General features: G+C 41.8%; 1 protein-coding gene across 1 annotated transcript; it reads left to right on the forward strand.

Annotated features, from left to right (window-relative positions):
* The first annotated feature begins 14650 nt into the window (after positions 1-14650).
* Positions 14651-16039, forward strand: LOC135673913 (piriformospora indica-insensitive protein 2-like). Its single transcript, XM_065183313.1, has one exon. It carries the CDS (start codon positions 14651-14653, stop codon positions 16037-16039), a length of 1389 nt encoding a protein of 462 aa, XP_065039385.1.
* Positions 16040-26495: the final 10456 nt, after the last annotated feature.

Below are 26495 nucleotides of genomic sequence, written 5' to 3' on the forward strand. Positions count from 1 at the left end.
TTCTGAAGCTGCAACTGCTTCTCTTCAAATACATTTCGAATCCAGTGGTATCTGACATCTATATGCTTTGACTTGGAATGAAACATTGGGTTCTTACACAAATGGATGGCACTCTGGCTGTCACAATGTACCACATAATTTTCTTGTTTCAGCCCCAATTCTTGTAAGAATTCTTTCATCCATAACATTTCTTTGCATACCTCTGTAGCAGCAATATATTCTGCTTCTGTGGTGGAGAGAGCAATACACCTTTGTAACCTGGATTGCCATGACACAGCTCCCCCTGCAAAAGTAAGTACATAACCTGAAGTAGACTTCCTCGTATCTATATCTCTGGCCATATCTGCATCTGTGTAACCTGTCAACACAGGTGGTCCACCTCCAAAGCTTAAACAAACCTTAGAGCTCCCTCTGAGATATCTAAAAATCCACTTCACCGCTGCCCAGTGCTCTTTGCCTGGATTTGCAAGAAATCTGCTAGTAACACCCACTACATATGCGATGTCTGGCCTCGTACATACCATTGCATACATTAAACTTCCAACTGCTGAAGCATAAGGAACCTTTTGCATTTTCTCCTTCTCCTCATCACTTGACGGACTCTGTTCTGAGCACAACTTGAAGTGACCTGCAAGAGGAGAACCAACTGGCTTAGCATTGCTCATACTGAATCTTTCCAATACCTTCTCGATGTATTTCTCCTGTGACAACCAAATCTTCTTGTTTTTCCTGTCACGAGAAATCTGCATGCCTAGTATTTGCTTTGCTGGCCCCATGTCCTTCATTGCAAAAGACTCACTCATTTCCTTCTTCAACCTGTCAATTTTAGATATATCTTTCCCAAGAATAAGCATGTCATCAACATAAAGTAAGAGAATAATAAAATCCTCACCAAACCATTTAATGTACACACAATGATCTGAAGCCGTTCTTTTGTATCCATTTTCTGTCATAAATGAATCAAACTTTTTGTACCACTGTCTTGGAGCTTGCTTTAGCCCATACAAGCTCTTCTTCAACTTGCAGACATAATTATCTTTACCTTTGACTTTGAAGCCTTCTGGTTGCTCCATATAAATTTCCTCCTCCAAATCACCATGAAGGAAAGCTGTCTTCACATCTAACTGCTCAACCTCCAAGTCCTGGCTAGCAGCAATACCAAGAGCAACACGAATAGAAGACATTTTAACAACAGGAGAAAATATCTCTTCAAAGTCAATACCTTTCTTTTGACCAAAGCCTTTCACAACCAATCTAGCTTTGTACTTTGGTTGAGAACAATATTCTTGAGTCTTCAACCTAAAAACCCACTTGTTCTTCAAGGCCTTTATTCCATTTGGTAGCAGCACCAAATCATAAGTGTGGTTCTTCTGAAGAGCATCCATCTCTTCCTGCATAGCAGCTAACCACTTCTCTTTCTGCTCACTCTCAACTGCTTCCTGGTAACTCTCTGGTTCACCTGCATCAGTAAGCATCACATACTCATCTGTAGAGTATCTTCTGGAAGGTTGACGTTGTCTAGAAGATCTTCTCAATTGAGGTTCTGCGGGAACTTGCTCTCCTACTTCTTCTTGCTCAACATGTCCTGCAGGTAAATCAATATCAGGCTCTACACTATTTTCCTGCACATCTCCTGTTGGGAAATCATAGGGGGGCGACATCATATGCGCAGCGGAAGAACAAGAAAACAAAAATCCCCGATTCCCAAAAAGATGTTCGTCGTCGTGCGAAGATTGGTGCGCAAAATCCGCAAAAAACACAAAACTGCGTATAGAGATTGTGTTACCTAGGGAGATCGTATATCCCTGTTTCCTTGCAGATCCTTAGGAGAGGGTGAAGGAGGTCAAGCGTCCTCCTCTCTAGCGGTGATCCACACAGCAGGGTTGCGACGACGCTCCTCAAAACTCCAGGCCTACTCTGAGGGGAGAGGGAGAGGAGAATAGGAAGGGCAAGCAAAGACTCTAGCCTATGAGGCTGTGAATCCCTCCTATTTATAGAGATCCCGTGTCAAAACCCTAATGGGTCCTTTCCCTAGTGGGTATTGGATCTGCATCCAATAAGACAAGGGCTCCGTCGGATATCTCATATCCGAACCTCTACTCATCGCAATGCCTACCATATGTGTGTGACCCTCTAGGCCCAATATCGAGCTGGCCGTGAGTCATACCTGTCAGAACTCCTTCTAACTCAGTGAATTATTATCTCTGTAATAATTCACTCGACTCATCGACTACGGAAGTACTAGGCCACTACGCCGTAGTCCCCAGACGATACAGGGGAATCCAATCCATTGGACCTGTCTGTCCTCAGTTACCATGTACCTATAGTCCCTCATCCATCTAATATCCCAGAGACCGTATATCGAGCATGGTGCTGTCAGACCCATACGGTTTCTACTCGAGTCTCGCTCTAATCGGATTCTCCTGGAGAACTCTTTCTCTCTCAACCCGAATGACCCTGGCCAGGGATTTGTCTGAGCAAGAACACATGGGATATTCCTCTCATGATACCGAGAGTGGATGATCCTCTATCGACACTCAATAGCCCTCGTAAGGTCGACTACCACTCCCAATGACCAGCTGTACTAGATCTGGGAACAGCCAAACCTATAAGTCTGGTATCAAAGAGTGGAGCACTCATACAGGACATCCTTGGTGTCTCAAGTCTAAGAACCAGATACACCACTAGGACTACGGAATCGTTGTCTGACAATAAGGCATCATCAACCATCCAGCATTCCGTAAGCGGATCAATCAGTGAACTCATTCTCCAATGAGCACTTGTACTGTATCCCTAGTGTCCCTACACGAGCAGCTATGAGACCAGCTGCATCCATCATATGGACGGGTATACAGCACACCAGTCTATCCGGTTATCACGATGTCCCTCTCGAGTAACCTATGACCGGGATTATTTAGGATATGTGTTTAAAGGTGAATCGATCTCATTATCGTGATCTCATCACGATCCGATTCCCATTGCACAAATCCAAGGACATCACAATATATATGCATTTATGCAATAGTTATAAAGTGATATACGCCAAAATATAATAAGCAAAAAGATTCTGTATCAAGTCACACGTGCCATCACTCACGTGATTGGCTTGCTGGGCACCTATGACTAGCAATCTCCCACTTGACCTAAAGCCAATCACCTATGTGTCTGATCCCCATCAGACCTCTGTGACGCTCAAAGACAAAATGAGACAACGGCTTTGTCAGTGGATCTGCAATGTTATCTTCGGATGGAACTCTTTCCACTACTACATCTCCTCGGGTCATGATCTCTCTGATAAGGTGGAACCTCCTCAGAACATGCTTAGATTTCTGATGAGACCTAGGTTCCTTCGCTTGAGCAATTGCCCCGTTGTTGTCGCAATATAGGGATATCGGCTCCTCACTATCCGGCACGACTCCCAAATCTGTGATGAACTTCTTCAACCAGACTCCCTCCTTTGCTGCATCTAATGCGGCAATGTACTCCGCCTCTGTGGTCGAGTCAGCAGTGGTATCTTGCTTGGAACTCTTCCAGCACACTGCTCCTCCATTCAAGGTGTACACATACCCTGAATTCGACTTGCTATCATCGACATCAGACTGAAAACTTGAGTCAGTGTAGCCTTCAACCTTAAGGCTATTACCTCCATATACTAGTAAAAGATCCTTAGTCCTTCTCAAGTACTTAAGGATACACTTTACTGCTTTCCAGTGCTCCAAGCCTGGATCCGCCTGATACCTGCTCGTGACACTCAGAGCATGCGCTATATCAGGCCTAGTACATAGCATGGCATACATGATAGACCCTATTGTTAAGGCATAAGGTATCATATCCATGTTCGCCCTTTCTTGGAATTTTTCATGCCAAAACTTTTGACAATGGTTTCTATGTACCTGGACTGGGACAAGCCAAGCATCCTCTTAGATCTATCTCTATAGATTCTAATCCCCAAGATATAGGATGCTTCCCCTAAGTCCTTTATGGAGAAGTGTCTAGATAACCAAGTATTTACTGTGGATAGCATTCCTACGTCATTCCCAATGATGAGGATGTCATCCACATATAACACCAAAAAGGTGATAGCGCTCCCACTTACCTTTCTGTATACACAAGGCTCATCTTCGTTCTTAACGAAGTCATAAGATCTGATTGCCTCATCAAATCTTATGTTCCAACTTCGGGAAGCTTGCTTTAGTCCATAAATGGATCTAAGCAACCTACACACCTTATCTGGGCAGTTCTTGGACACGAATCCCTCAGGTTGCATCATATACACCTCCTCCTCCAGGTTCCCGTTGAGGAATGCGGTTTTCACATCCATCTGCCAGATCTCATAATCATAGTGTACTGCAATAGCCAATAGAATTCTGATGGATTTTAGCATTGCTACGGGTGAGAAAGTTTCGTCGTAGTCAACACCTTGCCTTTGACGATACCCCTTAGCCACTAGCCTTGCTTTATAGGTCTCTACCTTTCCATCTACTCCGATATTTTTCTTAAAGATCCACTTGCAACCGATGGGTACAATACCTTCGGGTGCATCAACTAGGTTCCAAACCTTATTGGAGTACATAGAATCCATCTCAGAATTCATGGCTTCTTTCCACTTCCCGGAGTCTATACTCATAATAGCCTCCTCGTAGGTCTGAGGATCAATATCCTCTACATCCTCTGCTCTAATATGTCCCACATATCTCTCAGGAGGATGGGATACTCTATCAGACCTGCGTAAAGTTGAAACTTGTGTATTAGATACCTGAACAGACTCGGGCTGTAGAGTGGTGCTTGAGCTTGGTTCTCCAACCTCGCTCAATTCTATCATTCTCCCACTGTCTCCGTCAAGAATGTGTTCCTTCTCAAGGAACACTGCTCTCTTAGCTACAAAGACCTTTTGGTCCTCGAGATGATAGAAGTAATACCCACAAGTTTCCTTGGGGTATCCCACAAATTTACATCGCCCTGTCCTTGATTCTAACTTATCGGGGTTGTGTCTTTTAACATGGGCAGAGCAGCCCCAAATCTTAACTACTTTAAGATCAGGCTTCTTCCCTTTCCATATCTCATATGGTGTAGACACCACCGACTTAGTTGGAACTCTGTTCAAAAGGTAAGCTACGGTTTCTAGGGCATATCCCCAGAATGAGATGGGTAGGTCAGCGAAACTCATCATGGACCGTACCATATCTAATAATGTACGATTTCTCCTTTCAGAGACACCATTGAGCTGAGGTGTATAAGGAGGTGTCCATTGGGATAATATCCCATGGTCCTTGAGGAAGTGAGTAAACTCTGTACTTAAGTACTCACCTCCTTGATCTGATCGAAGAGTTTTGATACTCTTTCCAGTCTGGTTCTCCACCTCATTCTTATACTCTCTGAATTTCTCAAAGGCCTCGGACTTGTACTTCATTAAGTACACATATCCATACCTTGAGAAATCATCAGTAAATGTAATGAAGTAGGAGTAACCTCCAATGGCATGAGTTGACATGGGTCCACATACATCACTATGTATGAGTTCCAACAACTCAGTGGCTCTCTCTCCAATTCCACTAAATGGAGAGTTGGTCAGTTTTCCACGAATGCAAGGCTCACAAGTTGCATATGACACATAGTCGAATGGATCTAGATATCCATCATTTAGCAACTTTTGAATCCTTCTTTCATGGATGTGACCTAGCCTACAATGCCACAGGTATGCACTGTTCAACTCATCTCGTTTCCTTTTGGACACATTTATATTCATGATATGTGGAGTGGTGTCTAACATAAATAAACCATTATGCAATGTTCCTTTCGTGATGATCTTATCATCTAATAATATCGAACAACCATTGTTCTCAAAAACAAATTTATATCCACTAACTGTTAAACATGAAATGGAGATAATGTTTTTGATAATAGAAGGAACAAAATAACATGCATCTAATGCAATAAAAGCTCCACTAGGCAGATGTAGGGCGACCTCGCCAACAGCTAATACAGCAACTTTTGCTCCATTACCCATCTTGAGGTCCATCTCGCCTCTCTCTAGTCTCATAGGCCTTGCCAGAACCTGCAACGAATTACATATATGATAAGCACTACCGGTATCTAATACCCATGTGTTATCATAAGAGTCTGACAAATGGAGACTGATCATGAATGTACCTGAAGCTTCATCAAGCTTTTGTTTCGCCCTTTCTGCAAGGTACTCTTTGCAGTTTCTCTTCCAGTGCCCATCTTTACCACAGTGGAAGCACTAGCCTTTGTCCTTTGTTGGGTCTTTCTTAGCAACCTTTGCTTTACCTTGTTTGCCCTTGCCCTTTCCCTTCTTAAGGGACCTTTCTGCTTTCCTTTTCTTTCTGGTCTCACCAGTGTAGAGAACTGGCTTCTCTTTCTTAATAGTACTCTCTGCCTCCCTCAACATATTGAGGAGCTCTGGGAGAGTCACCTCAAGCTTGTTCATATTAAAGTTCATTATGAACTGTGAAAAGGAATCTGGTAGGGACTGAAGCACAATATCCACACACAAGTTATCCTCTAGGACCATTCCTAGACCTGTGAGTTTCTCTATCCACTCAATCATCTTTAGGACATGGTTCTGAACCGGTGTCCCCTCAGTCATCCTAGCGCGGAAAAGGCTCTTGGATATCTCATATCGTTGAGTCCTTCCCTGTTCCTCAAACAATTTACGGACATGTAGGAGAATGGATCTGGCATCCATCTTTTCATGTTGTCTCTGTAACTCTGGAGTCATAGAGCCCAACATATAGCACTGAGCAAGAGTGGAGTCATCAATGTACTTCACGTAGCGAGCGATCTCATCCTCGCTTGCTCCTTCTTCGGGCGTAGGCATCACTGTATCAAGGACGTACACGATTTTCTCCGCTGTGAGAACAATTCTCAAGTTACGGAGCCAATCCGTATAATTTGGACCAGTGAGGCGGTTGACATCAAGTATGCCACGTAAGGGATTTGAAAACGACATTTTCTGAAAATAAAGATGTAGCAAAAATGAATAACATGCAGATTTTGCAAGAAATAAACTATCAAGATATGGACTTCTATCTTAATATGCTCCCACTATTTTACTAACGAGTCACGCGACACCCTCAGCACGTGAAACGGAAGTCTCCGGCAGACTTCTAGTGGGGATCAGGATCCAATCAGCGTCTTAGTGTAACCTCGAGGGACTCGACCAATCACACTAAGCCTAAAAGGTAGACAACTCTTGCCGATCACAACTCCTTGTGATTCCCGTCCTGTTCGGCCTCCGAATCACCATGGCCTCGAGGGACTCGACCAACCATGATGCTCGGTTAAGTCAACACCTTCGTTACAAGATGAGTCTGATTTGATGATATACCCTCGAGGGACTCGACCAAGCATATCATTTCCTCAGGTCACCGGTGACATCTCTATGTCGTAAGCAAGATAGCGAATCGCGATATAGGTGAGTCTCGAGGGACTCGACCAACTCAACCTACACCGGGATTCGGTTCCTACTCATAACGATGGAAGGCCACGTGGGTCAATCTAATTGCCTCACGTTTACCGACTTAATTTTATCGAGAGATGTTTCTATGATTTGGTCTCCTAATATGACATGTCACACATATACATATTTAATATATATCTACATCGCATGCAAATATATATACATATCTAGTATGTGTATAAGCAATCACACCAGATGATCATGGACCACAACCTAATATGATTAGGCCCGAGCCAGTAGGCCTAATCACTCACATCAAGATCTATGTGTGCAACGGTGCATCTCCATGCCTTGTGATCGTCCATCTCGTCCTCGTCGGTTCCGTCGACATCTTGATGCATCTCCATGCATCACGATCGTCCGTCTCGTGGGTCCCGCTATGGCATCCACGCTCCCGCTGCGCCTCCTCATGTGATTACAACTTAATCATAGGCACGCAGGCCTCGACAATAAACGAGAAATATAATGGAGGTTCGCAGACCTCAATAATAATAATCACAAGTACACACATCACACGGTCCATGATCATCCGTCCACTCATCATACATCACATGTATAAATAATCATCATCATGTAGGACTACTAGATAATAATAAAAATAATAATCAACTAAACCTTTTAATTAATTAATATTTTCTGAAATCAGGGATATATAGGGAATTTCTAAATTCCTAAGGGTATTTTCGTAATTTGGACAAAAGACAGAAACTGGAATTTCTCAAATTCCGAGGGGGCAAAACTGTCTTTTTGCCCAGAAAACCCTAATGCCCTTCTCCCCCTTGCTGCTGCGCCGCCGCCGCCGCCACCCTGTTGGCGGCGGCCTGTGCGGCGAGGGCGAGGGCACTGCCCTCGCCTGCAGGTGGCACGCCCGCTGGGGTCGCTGCCGCTGCAGGTGGGCGCCGCCGCCTCCGCGGGCGGTTCTGCCCGCGAGTCAGCGCCCGCAGGTGGTGCTGTCTCGCTGGCGGCAGCCCCTGCGGGGTTTTTGCCCGTGGGAGCAGCGGCCACAGGCGCCGCTGCCCTGCGGTGCCTCAGCCCGCGCTGCTGCCCCGCGGCGCCTCTGCCCGCGGGCTCCGTGGCCGCAGGCGCTTCTACCGAGCGGGCTGCCAGCCCCGCCGGCCGCAAGCCTGCTGCAAGCAGACCGCCGGCCGGCTGCTGCAGGCACAGCGCTTGCGCATGCGCCGGCGCTGTGCTGCCTGGCTGCGGCTGCGGCTAGCTGCAGGCATGCAGATCGAGGGCAGCAACTGTTGCTGCCCTTCCTTGCTTTTGCGTCAACGATTTTGACGTCAATATTCTTCCTAAACACAACACACGCAGTTCAAAACCAATCATTCGCACGAACAACCTGGCTCTGATACCACTGTTGGGAAATCATAGGGGGGCGACATCATATGCGCAGCGGAAGAACAAGAAAACAAAAATCCCCGATTCCCAAAAAGATGTTCGTCGTCGTGCGAAGATTGGTGCGCAAAATTCGCAAAAAACACAAAACTGCGTATAGAGATTGTGTTACCTAGGGAGATCGTATATCCCTGTTTCCTTGCAGATCCTTAGGAGAGGGTGAAGGAGGTCAAGCGTCCTCCTCTCTAGCGGTGATCCACACAGCAGGGTTGCGACGACGCTCCTCAAAACTCCAGGCCTACTCTGAGGGGAGAGGGAGAGGAGAATAGGAAGGGCAAGCAAAGACTCTAGCCTATGAGGCTGTGAATCCCTCCTATTTATAGAGATCCCGTGTCAAAACCCTAATGGGTCCTTTCCCTAGTGGGTATTGGATCTGCATCCAATAAGACAAGGGCTCCGTCGGATATCTCATATCTGAACCTCTACTCATCGCAATGCCTACCATATGTGTGTGACCCTCTAGGCCCAATATCGAGCTGGCCGTGAGTCATACCTGTCAGAACTCCTTCTAACTCAGTGAATTATTATCTCTGTAATAATTCACTCGACTCATCGACTACGGAAGTACTAGGCCACTACGCCGTAGTCCCCAGACGATACAGGGGAATCCAATCCATTGGACCTGTCTGTCCTCAGTTACCATGTACCTATAGTCCCTCATCCATCTAATATCCCAGAGACCGTATATCGAGCATGGTGCTGTCAGACCCATACGGTTTCTACTCGAGTCTCGCTCTAATCGGATTCTCCCGGAGAACTCTTTCTCTCTCAACCCGAATGACCCTGGCCAGGGATTTGTCTGAGCAAGAACACATGGGATATTCCTCTCATGATACCGAGAGTGGATGATCCTCTATCGACACTCAATAGCCCTCGTAAGGTCGACTACCACTCCCAATGACCAGCTGTACTAGATCTGGGAACAGTCAAACCTATAAGTCTGGTATCAAAGAGTGGAGCACTCATACAGGACATCCTTGGTGTCTCAAGTCTAAGAACCAGATACACCACTAGGACTACGGAATCGTTGTTTGACAATAAGGCATCATCAACCATCCAGCATTCCGTAAGCGGATCAATCAGTGAACTCATTCTCCAATGAGCACCTGTACTGTATCCCTAGTGTCCCTACACGAGCAGCTATGAGACCAGCTGCATCCATCATATGGACGGGTATACAGCACACCAGTCTATCCGGTTATCACGATGTCCCTCTCGAGTAACCTATGACCGGGATTATTTAGGATATGTGTTTAAAGGTGAATCGATCTCATTATCGTGATCTCATCACGATCCGATTCCCATTGCACAAATCCAAGGACATCACAATATATATGCATTTATGCAATAGTTATAAAGTGATATACGCCAAAATATAATAAGCAAAAAGATTCTGTATCAAGTCACACGTGCCATCACTCACGTGATTGGCTTGCTGGGCACCTATGACTAGCATCTCCCCCATCACCCTGATATACTGGAGGAATAACTGGGTCACAATCTGCTAATCCTTCTACAGAAGTCTTGGCTGGTGCCTTCTTCTTCAAATCCTCAAAGGTTTGATCCTCAAAGAAGACCACATCTCTGCTCCTGAACACCTTCTGCTTTTCTGGATCCCAAAGCCTGTAACCAAACTGATCATGTGAGTAACCAAGAAAAATACATTCTTTAGACTTACCATCCAGCTTGGACCTCTCATTATCTGGAACATGTGCAAATGCACGACAACCAAACACTTTCAAATGCCTGTAGGAAACATCTTTCCCTGACCATACATGCTCTGCAACATCACCATCTAGGGTTGTACATGGTGATAAGTTGATCACATCAACTGCAGTCCTCAAAGCCTCATCCCAAAACCTTTTGGGTAGCTTGGCCTGTGAAAGCATACATCTGATCTTTTCCATGATGGTGCGGTTCATCCTCTCTGCAATTGCATTATGCTGAGGTGTACCAGGAACTGTCATCTCATGTTGGATTCCATATGACCTGCAATAGTCATTAAACAATCCTATATACTCACCACCATTATCTGATCTTATGCATTTCAATTTCCTTTCTGTCTCCCTTTCAACCCTGGCATGAAACTCTTTAAAGACATTAATAACCTGATCTTTGGTCTTCAAAGCATAGGCCCAAACTTTCCTAGAAAAATCATCTATAAAAGTGACAAAATAAAGTGCACCACTTATACCAAGAACATCAACAGATCCACCAGGAGTTTTTGTCCTCAAAGGACCACATACATCTGTATAAACACGGTCTAAGACATGCATTTTTCTAGACAAAGCAGCACTAGCAAATGAAACTCTATGTTGTTTACCAGCTAAACAATCAATACAAGGGTTCAGATGTATACCTCTGAGATCTGGTAATACCTCTCTCTTGGAAAGAGCTTGCAGCCCCTTCTCGCTCATGTGTCACAATCGCCTATGCCACAACTCCATACTGAAGTCTTTCTCTGTAGCATTTAACTGCTCACCATAAGCTTTAGCCTGCAACCTGTACAAAGTATGACATTTCTTTCCATTAGCTATAACAAGAGAACCCTTACTGAGCTTCCATTGCCCTCTGTGAAATCTGCTTTCATACTCTTCATCATCTAGTCTTCCAACTGAAATTAAATTTAGCCTCAAGTCAACCACATGCCTCACATCCTTAAGTACCAACTTGCAGCCAAGGTTGGTCTTTAAATGGATATCACCCATGCCAATGATGTCTGCTGTGCCATAGTTGCCCATCTTGACAACACCAAAGTTTCCAGACCTGTATGTAGCAAAAAACTCCCTCCGAGGTGTAGCATGATAAGAAGCACCTGTGTCAATCACCCACTCAAGATCCTGACACACACAAGAAAAAATATCATCAGAAGGAGACAAAATCAAATAATCACCACCCTGCACTGTAGCTGTAGTATTATCCTTTGATTCTGTAGACTCCACTTCTTTTCCCTTTTTCTTGTTCTTCTTAGGTTGCTTACATTGGTTCTTGTAATGTCCTTTCTCACCACAGTTATAGCAAACAATATCTTTTCTTGATCTTGACTTGCTCCTACCCATACGTGAACTGCTTCTAGACTTTGACCTTCCTCTGTTCTCTGAGATAAGTGCCTGTGAATCATTCTGAGATGTTGCAGAACTCTTTCTTCTCAACTCCTCATTCAACAAACTGCTTGTTACTTGACTCATAGTGACAATACCATCTGGCGCAGAATTACTGAGGGAAACCACCAGTGTCTCCCAACTTTCTGGTAATGAACTGAGAAGTAACAATGCCTGCAACTCATCATCAAGAGACATTTTCATAGAGGATAACTGGTTAATAATACTCTGCATTTCATTCAAATGCTCAGCAATAGAAGCACCCTCTCTATATTTTAGGTTCACAAGTTTTCTGATCAAAAAAGCTTTGTTGCCAGCTGTTTTTCTCTCATAGAGACTTTCCAATTTTTTCCAAAGAGAATATGCAGAAATTTCAGTAGAAACATGGTGAAAGACACTATCATCAAGCCACTGTCTAATAAACCCAATTGTTTTTCGATCTAACCTCTTCCACTCATCATCTGTCATAGTTGTAGGTTTTGCACTATCCCCCTGCAAAGGTCCATACAAATCTTTGCAATACAAGAGATCTTTCATTCTTGGTTTCCATATCATCCAATTATTTCTATTTAAACTAATCATGCGAGAAATATTACTGGCCTCCATGTTTAAATACAAAAATTAAATCACCAAAACCCCGCTCTGATACCAGTTGATGGGGATAAAAAGAGGAATAACCTTTGTATATGAACAAATACTAGAAAACCAAAATACGCAGCGGAATAAAATGGAAACACAATCAAACAGAACACCAAGATATACGTGGAAAACCCCTTCAATGTGAAGGGTAAAAACCACGGGGCAAACTAGAGATAATCCACTATGAGAATAATGAATATACAAATCTCAATCTCTTGCCTAAAACCCTAGCAACAACCACAAGAGAATAACTGGGATACAAGGATCACGTCACTGCCCACAATATCTAAAACCTCCCCAAGTAATCACAGCAAGAGTCTACTGTAGATTTGATCTAACCTGAGATGAGAACACTGCTAGATGATTGTGAACAGTCTCTCTGCGTTGTCCTTGTCTTCTTCCCTTTCTTTCTCTTCCTTTTCTGCCTTGATCTCCTTTTTCTCTTTGGAATCCCGTGGCCTCAAAGATCTGTCTTGTTGCTGCCTTTTTATAGCTTTAATCTGCCTCTAAAACGCAGCCACCACACCCCCCTAATCTTAATTAGGGTTAGGTTAAGAGAGGGTGTGGGCTGTGGGCTGATAAAACCCACATGGGCTGAATATGGGCTATCAGCCCAACACCGAGTGCAAACACAAGACAAGTAAGAGTCTTCTTGGGTGCCATGGAAACTAGTAGATAGGGTCCTTTTATTTTAGCATAACCAAATCGACGAGGTCTTACAATGTCTCGTTCATAACATATGTTGTTACTACCACCATCACCTCGCCTATTGATGTGGCGTCTCCTCACGACGGGCATTAAATCGCACCATCCATTATTAGAAGTTCGACTTGCCCGAAGCCCATCCCGTGTCTCGTAATCCCATCATTCATCGTCCATCACTATCTCCCATGGCTTCTCCCCTCATCGTCATAATTATTTCGCTGAGCCTCGCACTCCCTTCTAAGGTCTGTCCATAGCGATTTCACTTCCTGCGCAAGGACGAAGTGATGTGCGTGCGTTGTCCGTTAGCTGTTGGGGTCGCAACCCCGAAGATGAGAAACAAGGTGGGGGGCTTCGTCAAGGCCTGTCACTGTGCTATCGACGGCTGTGGGCAGCCTTTGCCCCCCACCACCCGCCACGTGGACCTGGTCCCCACCCCAATATTTAGAAACGAAAGTTGAACAGTCTGAAATTACACAATTACCCTTCAAATCTCACCCTGCTTTGGCGCCATGTGATTCGAAGCTTTCGGGCCCTGTCTGAGCTTCCAGTAGCACAGCATGAGACCAAATTTATTTTGGTCGGATCATTATTCTATTAGTCTTGTTGATTTCATTGGGTATTTCGGGCACAACATAGCGATGTGATGGGGATGAAGAACTTTCTGATTAGGTTCCTCGACGAACCGACCAGAAAGTTGTTGCCAAGTACAATATGATGCGACGAACTCTCACAGCTGTCGGGCTTATTCGCGCTTCCGTTTCGGGAGACTATATAAACAGTGTGCACGACAACCATCTTCAATAACTCGGAAAGAATAGCATCTCGACCTTTTAGAGAACATCACAAATAAATACAAGACAGAGAAACACCAGCAATAAACTATGAGAGCAGGATCACACCGGAACGAAGGCGTACGGCTAAGAATAGAACGAGTCAGGAGTGTAATGACGGATCTACCCGTCACAATTATTTCGCTGAGCCTCGCACTCCCTTCTAAGGTCTGTCCATACTGATTTAATGACCAATCCAACGGTGGATAAGTCATCAGTCTAAGGGGCAAGAAGGTCATTTGGGGATAACAACTTCTTCCCTACACTGCTACTTAAACCTGACACGCTGATCTCGTTGCAGTCTTTTGCTGCAGCTTCCGTCCACTACACATACCCAGTCAGTCACCACCCTCCCGACCGGGGCGTATCCGTCATCTCGAAATTGCAATATTGTTTTGAAAAACTGTCTTGTTTCTCTCTTCCGTTTTAATTTTTCGTTCTATAAAATCCAAAATCCTCCTCCTCTCTCCAACTCTTTCCATTTCTATTCTTCTTCCATGGCGGTCGATTGTTCCTTGCTCAGGTCTTTCCTAGTCCTCCTCCTCCTCCTCCATCACCATCTTGCGTTCGTCGTCTACGCCACAGCGGAAGATCAGCCGCCGCTTCCTCTTCTGCCGGATGGTGAGCGGGAGGCGGCGTACCTTGCCCTCGAGTCCATCAACCCTTCCATTCCTTGGCGCTCGCTGTACCCCGATGACCTATGCCTCTCCGGTCCCCACGGTATCGTCTGCGACCTCTTTCCCTCCTCGTCCTCTTCTTCCGCCAAAGCCGACGCCTCCCCTCACATCGTCGAACTCAACTTCGGCTACCTCTCCGACTTCTCTTCCAACCCAGCCTGCGGAGTAAACGCTACCATCCCCACTTCCCTCTCCTCCTTCCCATTCCTCCGCAGGCTCTTCTTCTACAACTGCTTTACCACCGCTAGAGCCTCCATTACCCGGGACTTCTGGAACCTCTCCCTTGCCGTCGAAGAGCTAGTATTCCACCATAACCCATCCCTAGCCGGCCGCCTCAGCGGCCGGGTCGGCGGCTTCATTCGCCTACGGCGCCTCATCGTGTCCGGCACGCGTATCTTCGGGATCATCCCTTCCGAGGTCGGGAACCTACAACAACTGGAGCAGCTCGTCCTGTCGCGGAACCGTCTCCGCGGTGAGATTCCCGGGTCCATCGGCCGACTGGGCCTTCTGAAGGTGCTCGACCTGTGGGGGAACCACATCGGAGGGGTACTACCGGCGGAGATCGGACGGATGACGACGCTTGTTAAGCTGGACCTCGGCTCTAACCGGATCAGCGGCGGGGTGCCGCCCGAGCTGGGGCAACTGCGGCGGGTGGAGCTCCTGGATCTGAGCGACAACCGGCTCACGGGCGGCGTCCCGGCGGCGCTGGCGGAGATGGCAAATCTGCGGGAGTTGCACCTAAGCAGGAACCCCCTCGGTGGCACGATCCCGGAAATATGGGAGAAGCTGGGCGGCATTTTGGGGATCGGAATGTCGCGGCTGGGCCTGGTGGGGAACATCCCGTCGTCGATGGGGCTACTCCTGGGAAACGTGCGATACCTCGCGATGGACAACAACAAACTGGAGGGGGAGGTGCCGGAGCAGTTCCGGAGGATGGAGGGGTCAGCGGTGGAGATCAACCTTGAGAACAACGGTCTCCGCGGCCGGCTCCCGTTCTCCGCCGCCTTCGTGGGCCGCCTCGGCAGCAAGCTTAAGCTGGGCGGGAACCGGGAGCTGTGCCTGGGGGAGGATCTCGCAAGCGGCAATGTGGGGCTGCGGCGCTGCAACAAGACGGCGGTTCCACACCCTGTGCTCTTCACCTCCGGCGTCTCCTCTTCCTACAAATCTTTTCTCTTTCTTACCGTGAATTTCTTTTTCTTTTCGTGTTAACTCGAGACTAGCTTTTCTTGTTTACTATTGAACGTGCTTTATTTTAAGAGGAAATATGTCCATAGAATGGAAATGAGGAATTCTAAGAACGTATTGTAGTGCCAAAATAGTGAACATTAGTTGCTTTTTTTTTTTCTTTTAATTCTTTCACGTTATTTCATTTTGCTTCTCTTTTGAAAAAATTGTTATGAAATTAGGAGACAAAACAACAAATTTTGGTAAGAAAATATGACATATATTTGTCTTTACTCCGAAGCAACAAGATGACAACCACAAGGGTGCAAGATGTTTAGTATGTGGCATGTTATGTGTTCTTTCTAGCTATACCTAACAAACAGGAATATCTAATTTGGTTTTGAGACCATACAATTGGCTTCTCTCTATAAGTTACTTGAGTATAAGGCCTGTACTTGGATGGTTATGAGATCAATTTATTTGTTTTGATAATTATCTTTTTATTAAGTTATTCATTGATATCTCTCCGTAAAAGCACAATTTGTCATTATCATCAATTGGATGCACAATATCCTTTTTCTTTTTTTATTTCTGTAATCATAGGAGTAGATAGCATTTGTTTCAAAATTTCAGAATTATCCTAAATGTATTTTTAAATATAAAACACAGTTATGGTACCAAATCTTCCCTATATTAAGAAAAGCTGTTTCATCATCTAAGTTCTCTCCACAACCCAAAATAGTGCTGATTTCATTATTGACTCACTCGAATCATTAATTGTGGCTACATGTATCAGATACATCATCAACAGACAGAAATAGGTAGCTGCTGCAGCTATTAACAGTGCTAGGAGGGACTTGTAGCCCCTTAATAATTAATGTTCAAGTGTTATCTGACGCTTCAATTTCCTACTAATCAAAAATTCTGAACACTGGGCCTTGACTAACTTTTAACTAGTTTGTTTTAATATGATCACTGTGGATTTAGGCATGAGGTAGTTTGTTTTAACTTTTAACTTTTAACTAACTTTTAACTAGTTTGTTTTAATATGAGAAACCACTACCTCATCATGTTGCCCATAGAATGGAAATGAGGAATTCTAAGAATTTAGGCATGAGGTAGTGGTTTCTCCTTTCGTGCCTAAATTCCGCCTCTTATTAAGTATCTTGTTATGCACTTTTTTTTTATTTAGAATGCTTATACCGATTGGAAATTTAAGCTCCACTGCTAGTTAGTATGTATGACATGCACCATGAAAATTGTGAGGGACAAGGAGAAAAGAAAAATGAGAGTTACTTTCGTTGAAGGTTTATTTTACTGCTTTGGGTTGAATACTACTCATCTAATAACAATGTCCTTGGGTTAAATTTTCTTTCGATTATTTTCTTGTTTCTAGAGAGAATATTTCCAATTGTTTCAGGTCATGCAGCATTTAGATTTATCTACCATTTGAATGATTAATAATCTATAGTTTGATGGGCTTTAAGCTATGTGTTCGAAAAGGGTGCCAAAGTAAGATCTCCAAAGATGATGGCACTTATACCAAACTGCTGCATTCGATAGATATCAACAAACACAACAAAACTGACCTATTTGGGATTTCCTATTTAATTTAGACTTAATCAAAGAAATTTTGGTAACTTAAGACTTGGGTCGAACACTTCTCTTGATCGAACTGGAAATGAGTTCGATCAAAGGTGAGAGTTGGAGGCTTGATGATTTCCTAATTAGATTAGAAGTAGGGATTAATTAAATATACAAAATACTTCCATATTAGGATTTTGAGGAGAGAGAGGATATTTCCCTATAAATATATTATGACCACCCTTCTCCTCTCTACTCAGCAAGGTCGGTAACATAAAAAAAGGAAGAGATACCCGATGACGAACCGAATTGTCTGTTAGGAGATTGTTAGAGTTCCGATATTTAGATTTATGTTTTATTGATTGGTGTTCGATTTTGTATTATCTTTTGATTTATGATCGATAAAAAATTAATATGCTCAAATAAATCAACCACATGGGAGACATTCCTTTTTTATTTTCTATAATTATTTTACTGTGTTTTATGTCGACATGAAAAATGTTATGCTCAATATGTTCTATGTAAAAGATGGCAGAAATTTTCATGATGAAATCCAAGCCCTATTGCCATACAAAAAAAAAAGGGGGGGGGAACCGATGTCGAAACACCGAATTGAAATTTTATTTTTTATTTTCCAAAATGCTACATTTTTGGGAGGTGAATGATCAACCTTGGATTCTCATGGGCCGATTTGGATAAAGAAGAAAGAAAGAAACACTAAGGAGAAAGAGGCAACAAACTTCGGGATGGGATCATTGAGGGTGTTTGAAAGATCTAATCTCGTTGCATTCTACAGTTGTGGGTGAGCGATGGAGGACGGAAGGAATTTTCTTGTGCGCAAAAGTAAGAAACAATAGAACGTGATTTTGGTAGTAGATTTGGTTTGACCTCTCCAAGCAAAATATGAAAAAGGGCATCTAAATCTCATGGCCAACCATAAATAGTATAAATATAGTATAATCTAATCTCCTGTTTTGGTTATAAACAGTGTTATATACTAACGCTATTTTGGAGATTTGCTATCGAGACTTGATCGAGATTACTTTGGAATTTCCTCATTCAGGGAGGGTATTTTGGTATTTTGAAACTTAGATGGGGGCATCTAATCGGATTCGTAATAAGACTCGACTTAGGGTCAGAGTTAAGTTTTGGATGATTCTGTAATTATTAATTAAAATAAATAAAATATTTTGAATCACTTAAATTTGGGATTTCTAATTAGTTTAGGATGGGATTTTATTACTAGCCTATGATCCATGTTGCATTATGTTCAATTAATAATCTAAAATTATTATAGATCTAAAATAAAACGATCGATATTTTTTATATCATTATCAAATCAAATACCTCCTACATTATGAAGCCTTCCTAGATTTACACATGAAAAATTAGCACTCCTCTATTTCCTATTTTACACAAGACTACTATGACTAACGATATTAGAGATCAATTATTACAACTAAAGATATTTTATGTAAGAGCACCATGGTCTCTCCTACAAAGGTAATCCGTCAATATTAGAAATCTCATTTTCTTAATCATTAATATTAATAAGAATTTAATTAAGCCTCTAATATATCTTATCCTAAGTTATTGGGTCATAATTTTACATTCACTCACTTAACTTATTAATTTATTAAGATATAAACTAAAATATTTAAAATTATATTAAAAATAAAATTATTTTGAAAATAATTTTGCTCAATTGAGTTCTAAAATTTTGAAGAGCATTTTATAAGTATACATAAACTTTAAAAAATAGATCAATAAATCTAATAAATGTAATAATATATCAAATGTGATTATCAACATGAGTTATAATGATTGTATGTCATTTATATCATATATTATCCTACAAAATACAATACTATTAGTATTTCCTTATATAATTCATAATGATCCATATACTTTTATTTTATCAAAATAATTCTATTATCATATTTAAATATAATATACATATACATAACTGAACATAATAGTAAAATAAATAATTTTTATTATATAATTAAAAATATTAATTATAATATTCATTCAAATATTCAAAACCAAATCTTTTATTGGTTGTGTATAAGGCCCATAATAAAAATATGTTTTTATACTTTAGGTTGTAAGGACTTAAATGAATCAACAATCATTAAAGTGGTCTTAATTTTTTCAATTGACACTTATTATTTTTGAACTCTTTATTTTACCACTTGGTATTTTAACTTAATATGTTTATAACCGCTTAAGTACTTGTCCCTATTAAAGAAGAAAATTGTTATAATATTATCATAAAATATCTTCGATAACTTATCAATTGAGTCGATCACAATAATCCTAAGAGAAATTATGCAACTATAAAGCTTGATCAGTGAACTTAAAGTACATAATAAATTTAACTTTTATTGTCGTATGCAATGATCGATTGCTTTATATTTTCGAAGAAATTGCCTCTCCCTCTAGCTTGCAAAAATATAAATCATAAAATATATTTTCTGTTGTTGAGATAATTTATAAAATTGATATTTGAATATCCTATCATTTTAAGTTGATTAAATATTTTGTATGTGAGCATATAGTTTTTATCTTTGTAAATACATTATTACTTTTTTCTAGCCTTCAATACTATATTATTTAACATAGTATTTCAACTATAAAACTAATATATAGTTTGAACATATAACAAGCTTTCAATTTGGCATGCATAAAAAAAAAAAATTTACTTAATTTTTTTCCTAGGTCATTTTTAGGACATTGGTTTTGATTGAATTTTTTATTATATATATAATATTTGTTGAAGAAAGTCACATATCAAATCTCTCAAATATTCGACTAATTTATCTTTTATAAAATAGTTCTAGTAATATTTGATATATATACCTAAATATTTCGATAACAATATAAATTGCTTTATCTATATCAATCATTTTAAAATTCTTAACCAGAAATTTTTTTTATCTCGTTTAATAAACCAAGATAACTAAGGATATATAGAGTGATCCTTAGATCTTCACCCCATATTAATTCAGGTATAAAGAATAAATTATTTATATCTAATTATATATATAAGAGTATGATTATGCCTTTCAATAATCTCATTCAAGTATGATAAACCTGATAAAGGATAATGAGCATAAATATATTTTTTAAATTTAATAAAAAGACTATTAAGAACGAGTCAGCATTAAGAGGGGGGCGGGTGAATTAGTGCAGCGGATAAAATCATGTTGGTTTGAAAATATTTCGTACGATAAAAACCGAACTCGGAAGATAACTTGAAATCTCATTGGTACGAAAGAAGTAGGCTAAGTAAAGATTCAATTTGCAGTAAAGGTAAATTGCTCAAATAGAAATGTAAACAGTTTTATAGTGGTTCGATCGTCGTGACCTACATCCACTCTATCGATTCCTTTTCCATCGAGGCCACCGGCATCCACTAGTAATCTTCCTTCAATGGGCGGAGATCAACTACCCTTACAACTCGATTCTTCTTTTGATAGGTTCAGGAGAGAACCTTTACAACCCCTTCACTCCTCTCTTAAACAAGACTAACACTTAAGTTTTGAGAGGAGTTCACACAAAATTACAATAGCATTTTTTTTCTTTTTTGCTCTCAGTTATGTATATTTTAACCAGGGATGAGAGGGGTATTTATAGGCCTCAAGTGGATTTAAACTTGGAGCCTAAAAGAGTCTCATCCCGGGTTTCCCGGGTCTTGGCATTACCATTGCTTGCAGCACCGACACTAGGCGGTTCCACTGCCCAATCTAGTGGTACCACTGCTTGAAAGATTGTGTCTAGGTAGTACCACCACCGACACAGTCTCAAAGATTATGCCACGACGATGTTGTTAGGAACGAGTCAACACTAAGAGGGGGGGAGGGGGTGAATTAGTGCAGTAGTAGAAACTACATCGGTTCTGAAAATTTTTCGTTTCGTACTATTAAAACCGATTTGTAAATATGCTTAGATTAACTTGAAAGTGTATGCGAGCATAGGCATAGTAAAAGCATAAGGAGGAGAGGCAATCTGCTATAAATGTAAATTGCTCAAAGTATATACAAACCGAGTTTATAGTGGTTTGGTCGTCATAACCTACATCCACTCTTGATTCCTCCTCCGTCGAGGCTACCGGCATCCACTATCGGTCTTCCTTCAATAGGCGAATACCAATCACCTTTTACAGCTCTTTCTCCTTTTACTGGGTTTAGGAGATAACCCTTATACCCCACTTACTCCTCTCTCAAACTATTCTAACACTTAGAAGAAGGAGAGGAGTTCACACAAGATTACAGCAGTGTTTCTTTCTTTTTCACTCTCAAGTCTTGTGTAGTTTAATCAAGGATGAGAGGGGTATTTATAGGCTTCAAGTGAATTCAAACTTGGAGCTTAAAAGAGTCTATCTCTGGTTTCTCGAGTATAAGTGGTACCACTGCCTGTGCTGGGCGGTGCCACCACTAGTATCAGTCTGACACTAGGCAGTACCACTAACTAACAAGGGCGGTACCACCGCTTGTCACCTTACCATTGGGCGGTACCATCGCCCAATCTGGCAGTACCATCGCCCAGTCTGGTGGTACCACCACCTGACAGCCTCTTGGAGACTATGTCTGGGCGGTACCACCACTTGACATAGTCTCGGAGACTATGCCACGATGGTGCCACCTCTTGGGTTATTATTTGGGCCTTTTCATTGGGCCCAACACAATTCATACATAGGCCCAACTGATCCCTAATTAGATTAGTCCAATTCCAATCCTAATTATGTGCTAACTATGATTTCTAAGACATTTACTAAGCTAAACAAGTCCGTAAGTCTAGTTTCTTCCGATGAGCTTCCGGTGATCTTTCGACGATCTCTCGGCAATGTTCCTACGGACTCCCGGCAAGCTCCTAGACTTCACGACTATCTTCTTGGCGAGTTCAGATAAGCTTCTTTGGCAAGCTCCTGGACTTCTCGATCAATTTTGACAGAACTTCTGACGAACGTTCGAACTTTCGACGAACTCTCGAACTCCCAACGAAATCACATTCTTGACTCTAGGACTTCATTTTGCTTTATGTCTTGCTATTATAGTTAATCCTACACACATAAAACCAACTTTAATCTAAACAGCTATTATAAAGCTTTGAATCATGTTGTCCGGCATGCCATTGGGTCATTGAAGCTTCGTCTGATTCTTCAGCGCATCATCCTTTCTTATGGCCTATTGCCCAATCGGTCAGTTGACCTCTGTAACTCTGATATCCTTGGCACAATATCTGCTCTTCTTGGCTCGATGCCCAAAACCTTCTGCCGATACATCGACCAATTTCGGTGTGATGTCCAATCTTTTGACATTTTTCTCCGGCCCAACATGATTCTTCTTGCTTCAATTGTCTCTCATTGATCGAAGTTTCCTACGTCATTTTGCTTTATGCCTTGCTATTGTAGTTAATCCTGCACATATAAAATCAACTTTGATCTAGACAATTATTATAAAGCTTTGAATCATGTTGTCCGGCATATCATTGGGTCATTGACGCTTCGTCTGATTCTTCGGCGCATCGTCTTTTCTTACAGCCTATTGCCCAATTGGCCAGTTGACCTCCGCAACTCCAATATCCTTGGCACAATATCCGCTCTTCATGGCCCGATGCAAGAAACTATGGCCCGAAGCCTTCTGCCGATACGTCGACCGATCCTTCGGTGTGACGTCTAATCTTTTGACATTTTTCTCCAGCCTAACATGATTCTTCCTAGTTCAATTGTCTCTCCTTGATCGAAGCTTCCTATGTCATTTTCCTTTATGCCTTGCTATCATAGTTAATCCTGCACACATAAAAGCAACTTTGATATAGACAATTATTACAAAGCTTTGAATCATGTTGTCCGACATGTCATTGGGTCATCGACACTTCATCTTATTCTTCGACGCATCGTTCTTTCTTACGGTCTATTACCCAATCGGCCAGTTGACCTCTGTAACTCTGATATCCTTGGTGCAATATCCGCTCTTCTTGGCCCAATGCCCGAAACCATGGCCCGAAGCCTTCTACCGATACATCGACCAATCCTTCAGTGTGACGTCCAATCTTTTGGCATTTTTCTCCAACCCAACATGATTATTCCTGCTTCAATTGTCTCTCCTTGATTAAAGCTTCCTGCGTCACTCAAAATGTAGATCAAATCATAAACACTTATCAATTGGTTTTATCATCAAAATCCGAGATTCAATAGGTGCCACCTGTTGGGTCATTATTTGGGCTTTGCACTTAGCCCAACATAGCCCAAACTTTGCCCAATTGACCCTTAATTGAGTTGGCCAAATTGCAACCTAATTATGTGTTAACTATGAATTTTAAGACATTTACTAAGCTAAATAAGTCCGTAAGTCTAGGTTTCTTCCGGTGATCTTCTAGCGAACTTCCGATGATCTCTCGGCAATGTTCTAGCGGACTCTCGGTAAGCTCTTGGACTTCACGACGATCTTCTTAGCGAGTTCCGATGAGTTTCTTTGGTAAGCTCCTAGACTTCTCGATCAATTCCGGTAAAACTTCCGACGCTCGTCCGGACTTCCGACGAACTCTCGAACTCCCAACGAAATCTCATTCTTGACTCCAGGACTTCATTTTGCTTTATGTCTTGCTATTATAGTTTATCCTACACACTAAAAACCTACTTCGATCTAGACAATTATTTTAAAGCATGCATCAAGTGTTGTCCGGCATATCATTGGTTTACCGACGCTTCGTCCGATTATTCGGCGCATCGTCCTCTCTTGCGGCCTATTCCCCGAAATAATGAATCTTTCATACTTTTTTTTTTAATTAAAAAAAATATTTATAAATTATTAATAATATGAGTTAAAGTACTAGAGTTAATTTACTAAGTATTAGAAGGAACTTCATTAATATTTTATTTGAAACATAACTTTATTTTATTTATTTTTGAACCAAGCCTTTGCATTTATTATAATCATTCTTAATATATTCTTTTTTGCTATAAAAGTAGCACTTATTATGAAGACTTTCGTTTTATGAGTTTATTTAGAAATTCTAAGTCTAATTGATTTATATGGTGAATAATGCCTTTGCTTCTTTTTGTTAGGACTGAAATCGGCACTTTGGGGGGTGAATTAGTGCATTTAGGTAAATGATGTTGATTCGGAAAACTTCAATGATTTGGAAAAACTATATCAGAAATGATATCGAAGTGTGTTTGACTTAGAATAAACATAATAAGTAGTTAAAACGGAAAAATAATAGTAATGAAGAGTAGAAAGAAGATGCACACCAAATTTATAGTAGTTCGGTCATCGTGGCCAATGTCCACTCCCAATTCCTTCTCTGTTGAGGCCATCGACATCCACTAATAGTCTTCCTTCAATAGGTGAAGACCAACTTCCCTCTTACAACTCTTTCTATTTTTCACAGGTTTATGAGACAATCTTTACAGGGCTGTACCATAACCTGGCAGCATTAACTGCCAACGGTATCATTATTGGAAAATCTTAGGGGCGACATCACATGCACAGTGGAAGAACAGAAAACAAAATCTCTAATTCACAAAGATATGTTCGTCATCGTACAAAGATTGATGCGCAAAAATTACGAAACAGAAAACCACGTGTGAGATAGATTGTGTTACCTAGGGAGATCGTATATCCCTGAATCCCTACAGATATCTAGGAGAGAGTGAAGGAGGTCAAGCGCCCTCCTCTCTAGCGGTGATCCACACAACAGGGCTGCGATGACGCTCCTCAAAACTCTAGGCCTACTTTGCGGTAGAGAGGGGGAGGAGAATAGGAGAGGAAGCAAAAGACTCTAGCCTATAAACTATTGAATCCCTTCTATTTATAAAGGTCCCTTGTCAACTTAACCCTAATAGATCCTCCCCTATTGGGTATTGGATCTCCATCCAACTATCCAAGCCTCTTAGATTAGTGGGTCTCTATCCGATAATCTCTTATGGGCTTTTATTGGATATCATCCATATGATCCAATAATTCGGGGGCTTATTGGATATCCAATAAGATAAGGGCTCTAATTGATATCTCATATCCGAACCTCTACTCATCGCAATGCCTACCATATTTGTGTGATCCTCTAGGTCCAATATCGAGCTAGCATAATTGTAGGGAGTCATATCTGTTAGAACTCCTTCTGTCTTAGTGAATTATTATCTCCATAATAATTCACTTGACTCATCGACCGCGGACGTACTAGGTCACTACGCCGTAGTCCCCAGACAATACAAGGGAATCCAATCCATTGGACCTGTCTGTCCTTAGTTACCATGTACCTATGGTCCCTCATTCATCTAATATTCGAAAGATCGTATATCGGGCATAGTGCTATCAGACCCATATAGTTTCTACTCGAGTCTCGCTCTAATCGGATTCTCCCAGAGAACTTTTTCTCTCTCAATCTGAATATCCCTAACTAAGGATTTGTCTAAGCAAGAATATATAAGATATTCCTCTCATGACACCGAGAGTGGATGATCCTCTTTCGACACTCAATAGCTCTCGTAAGGTTGACTACCACTCCCGATAACCGGTTGTGCTAGATCTGGGACATCCAAACCTACAAGTCCAGTATCAAAGAGTGGAGCACTCATACAGGACATCCTTGGCATCTCAAGTCTAAGGACCAGATGCACCACTGGGACTACGAAATCACTGTCTGATAATAAGGCATCATTAACCATTCAGCATTCCGTAAGCCGATCAATCAGTGAATTCATTCCCAATGAGCACTTGTATTGTATCCCTAGTGTGCCTACATGACCAACTATGAGACCATCTACATCCATCATATGGACGGGTATACAACACACTAGTATGTTTGGTTATCTCGATGTTCCTCTCGAGTAACCTATGATAGGGATTAATTAGGATTTGTGTTTAAAGGCGAATCGGTCTCATTATCGTGATCTCATCACGATCCGATT

Source organism: Musa acuminata, chromosome BXJ1-5 (assembly GCF_036884655.1).
Source record: "Musa acuminata AAA Group cultivar baxijiao chromosome BXJ1-5, Cavendish_Baxijiao_AAA, whole genome shotgun sequence".
NCBI lineage: Eukaryota > Viridiplantae > Streptophyta > Magnoliopsida > Zingiberales > Musaceae > Musa > Musa acuminata.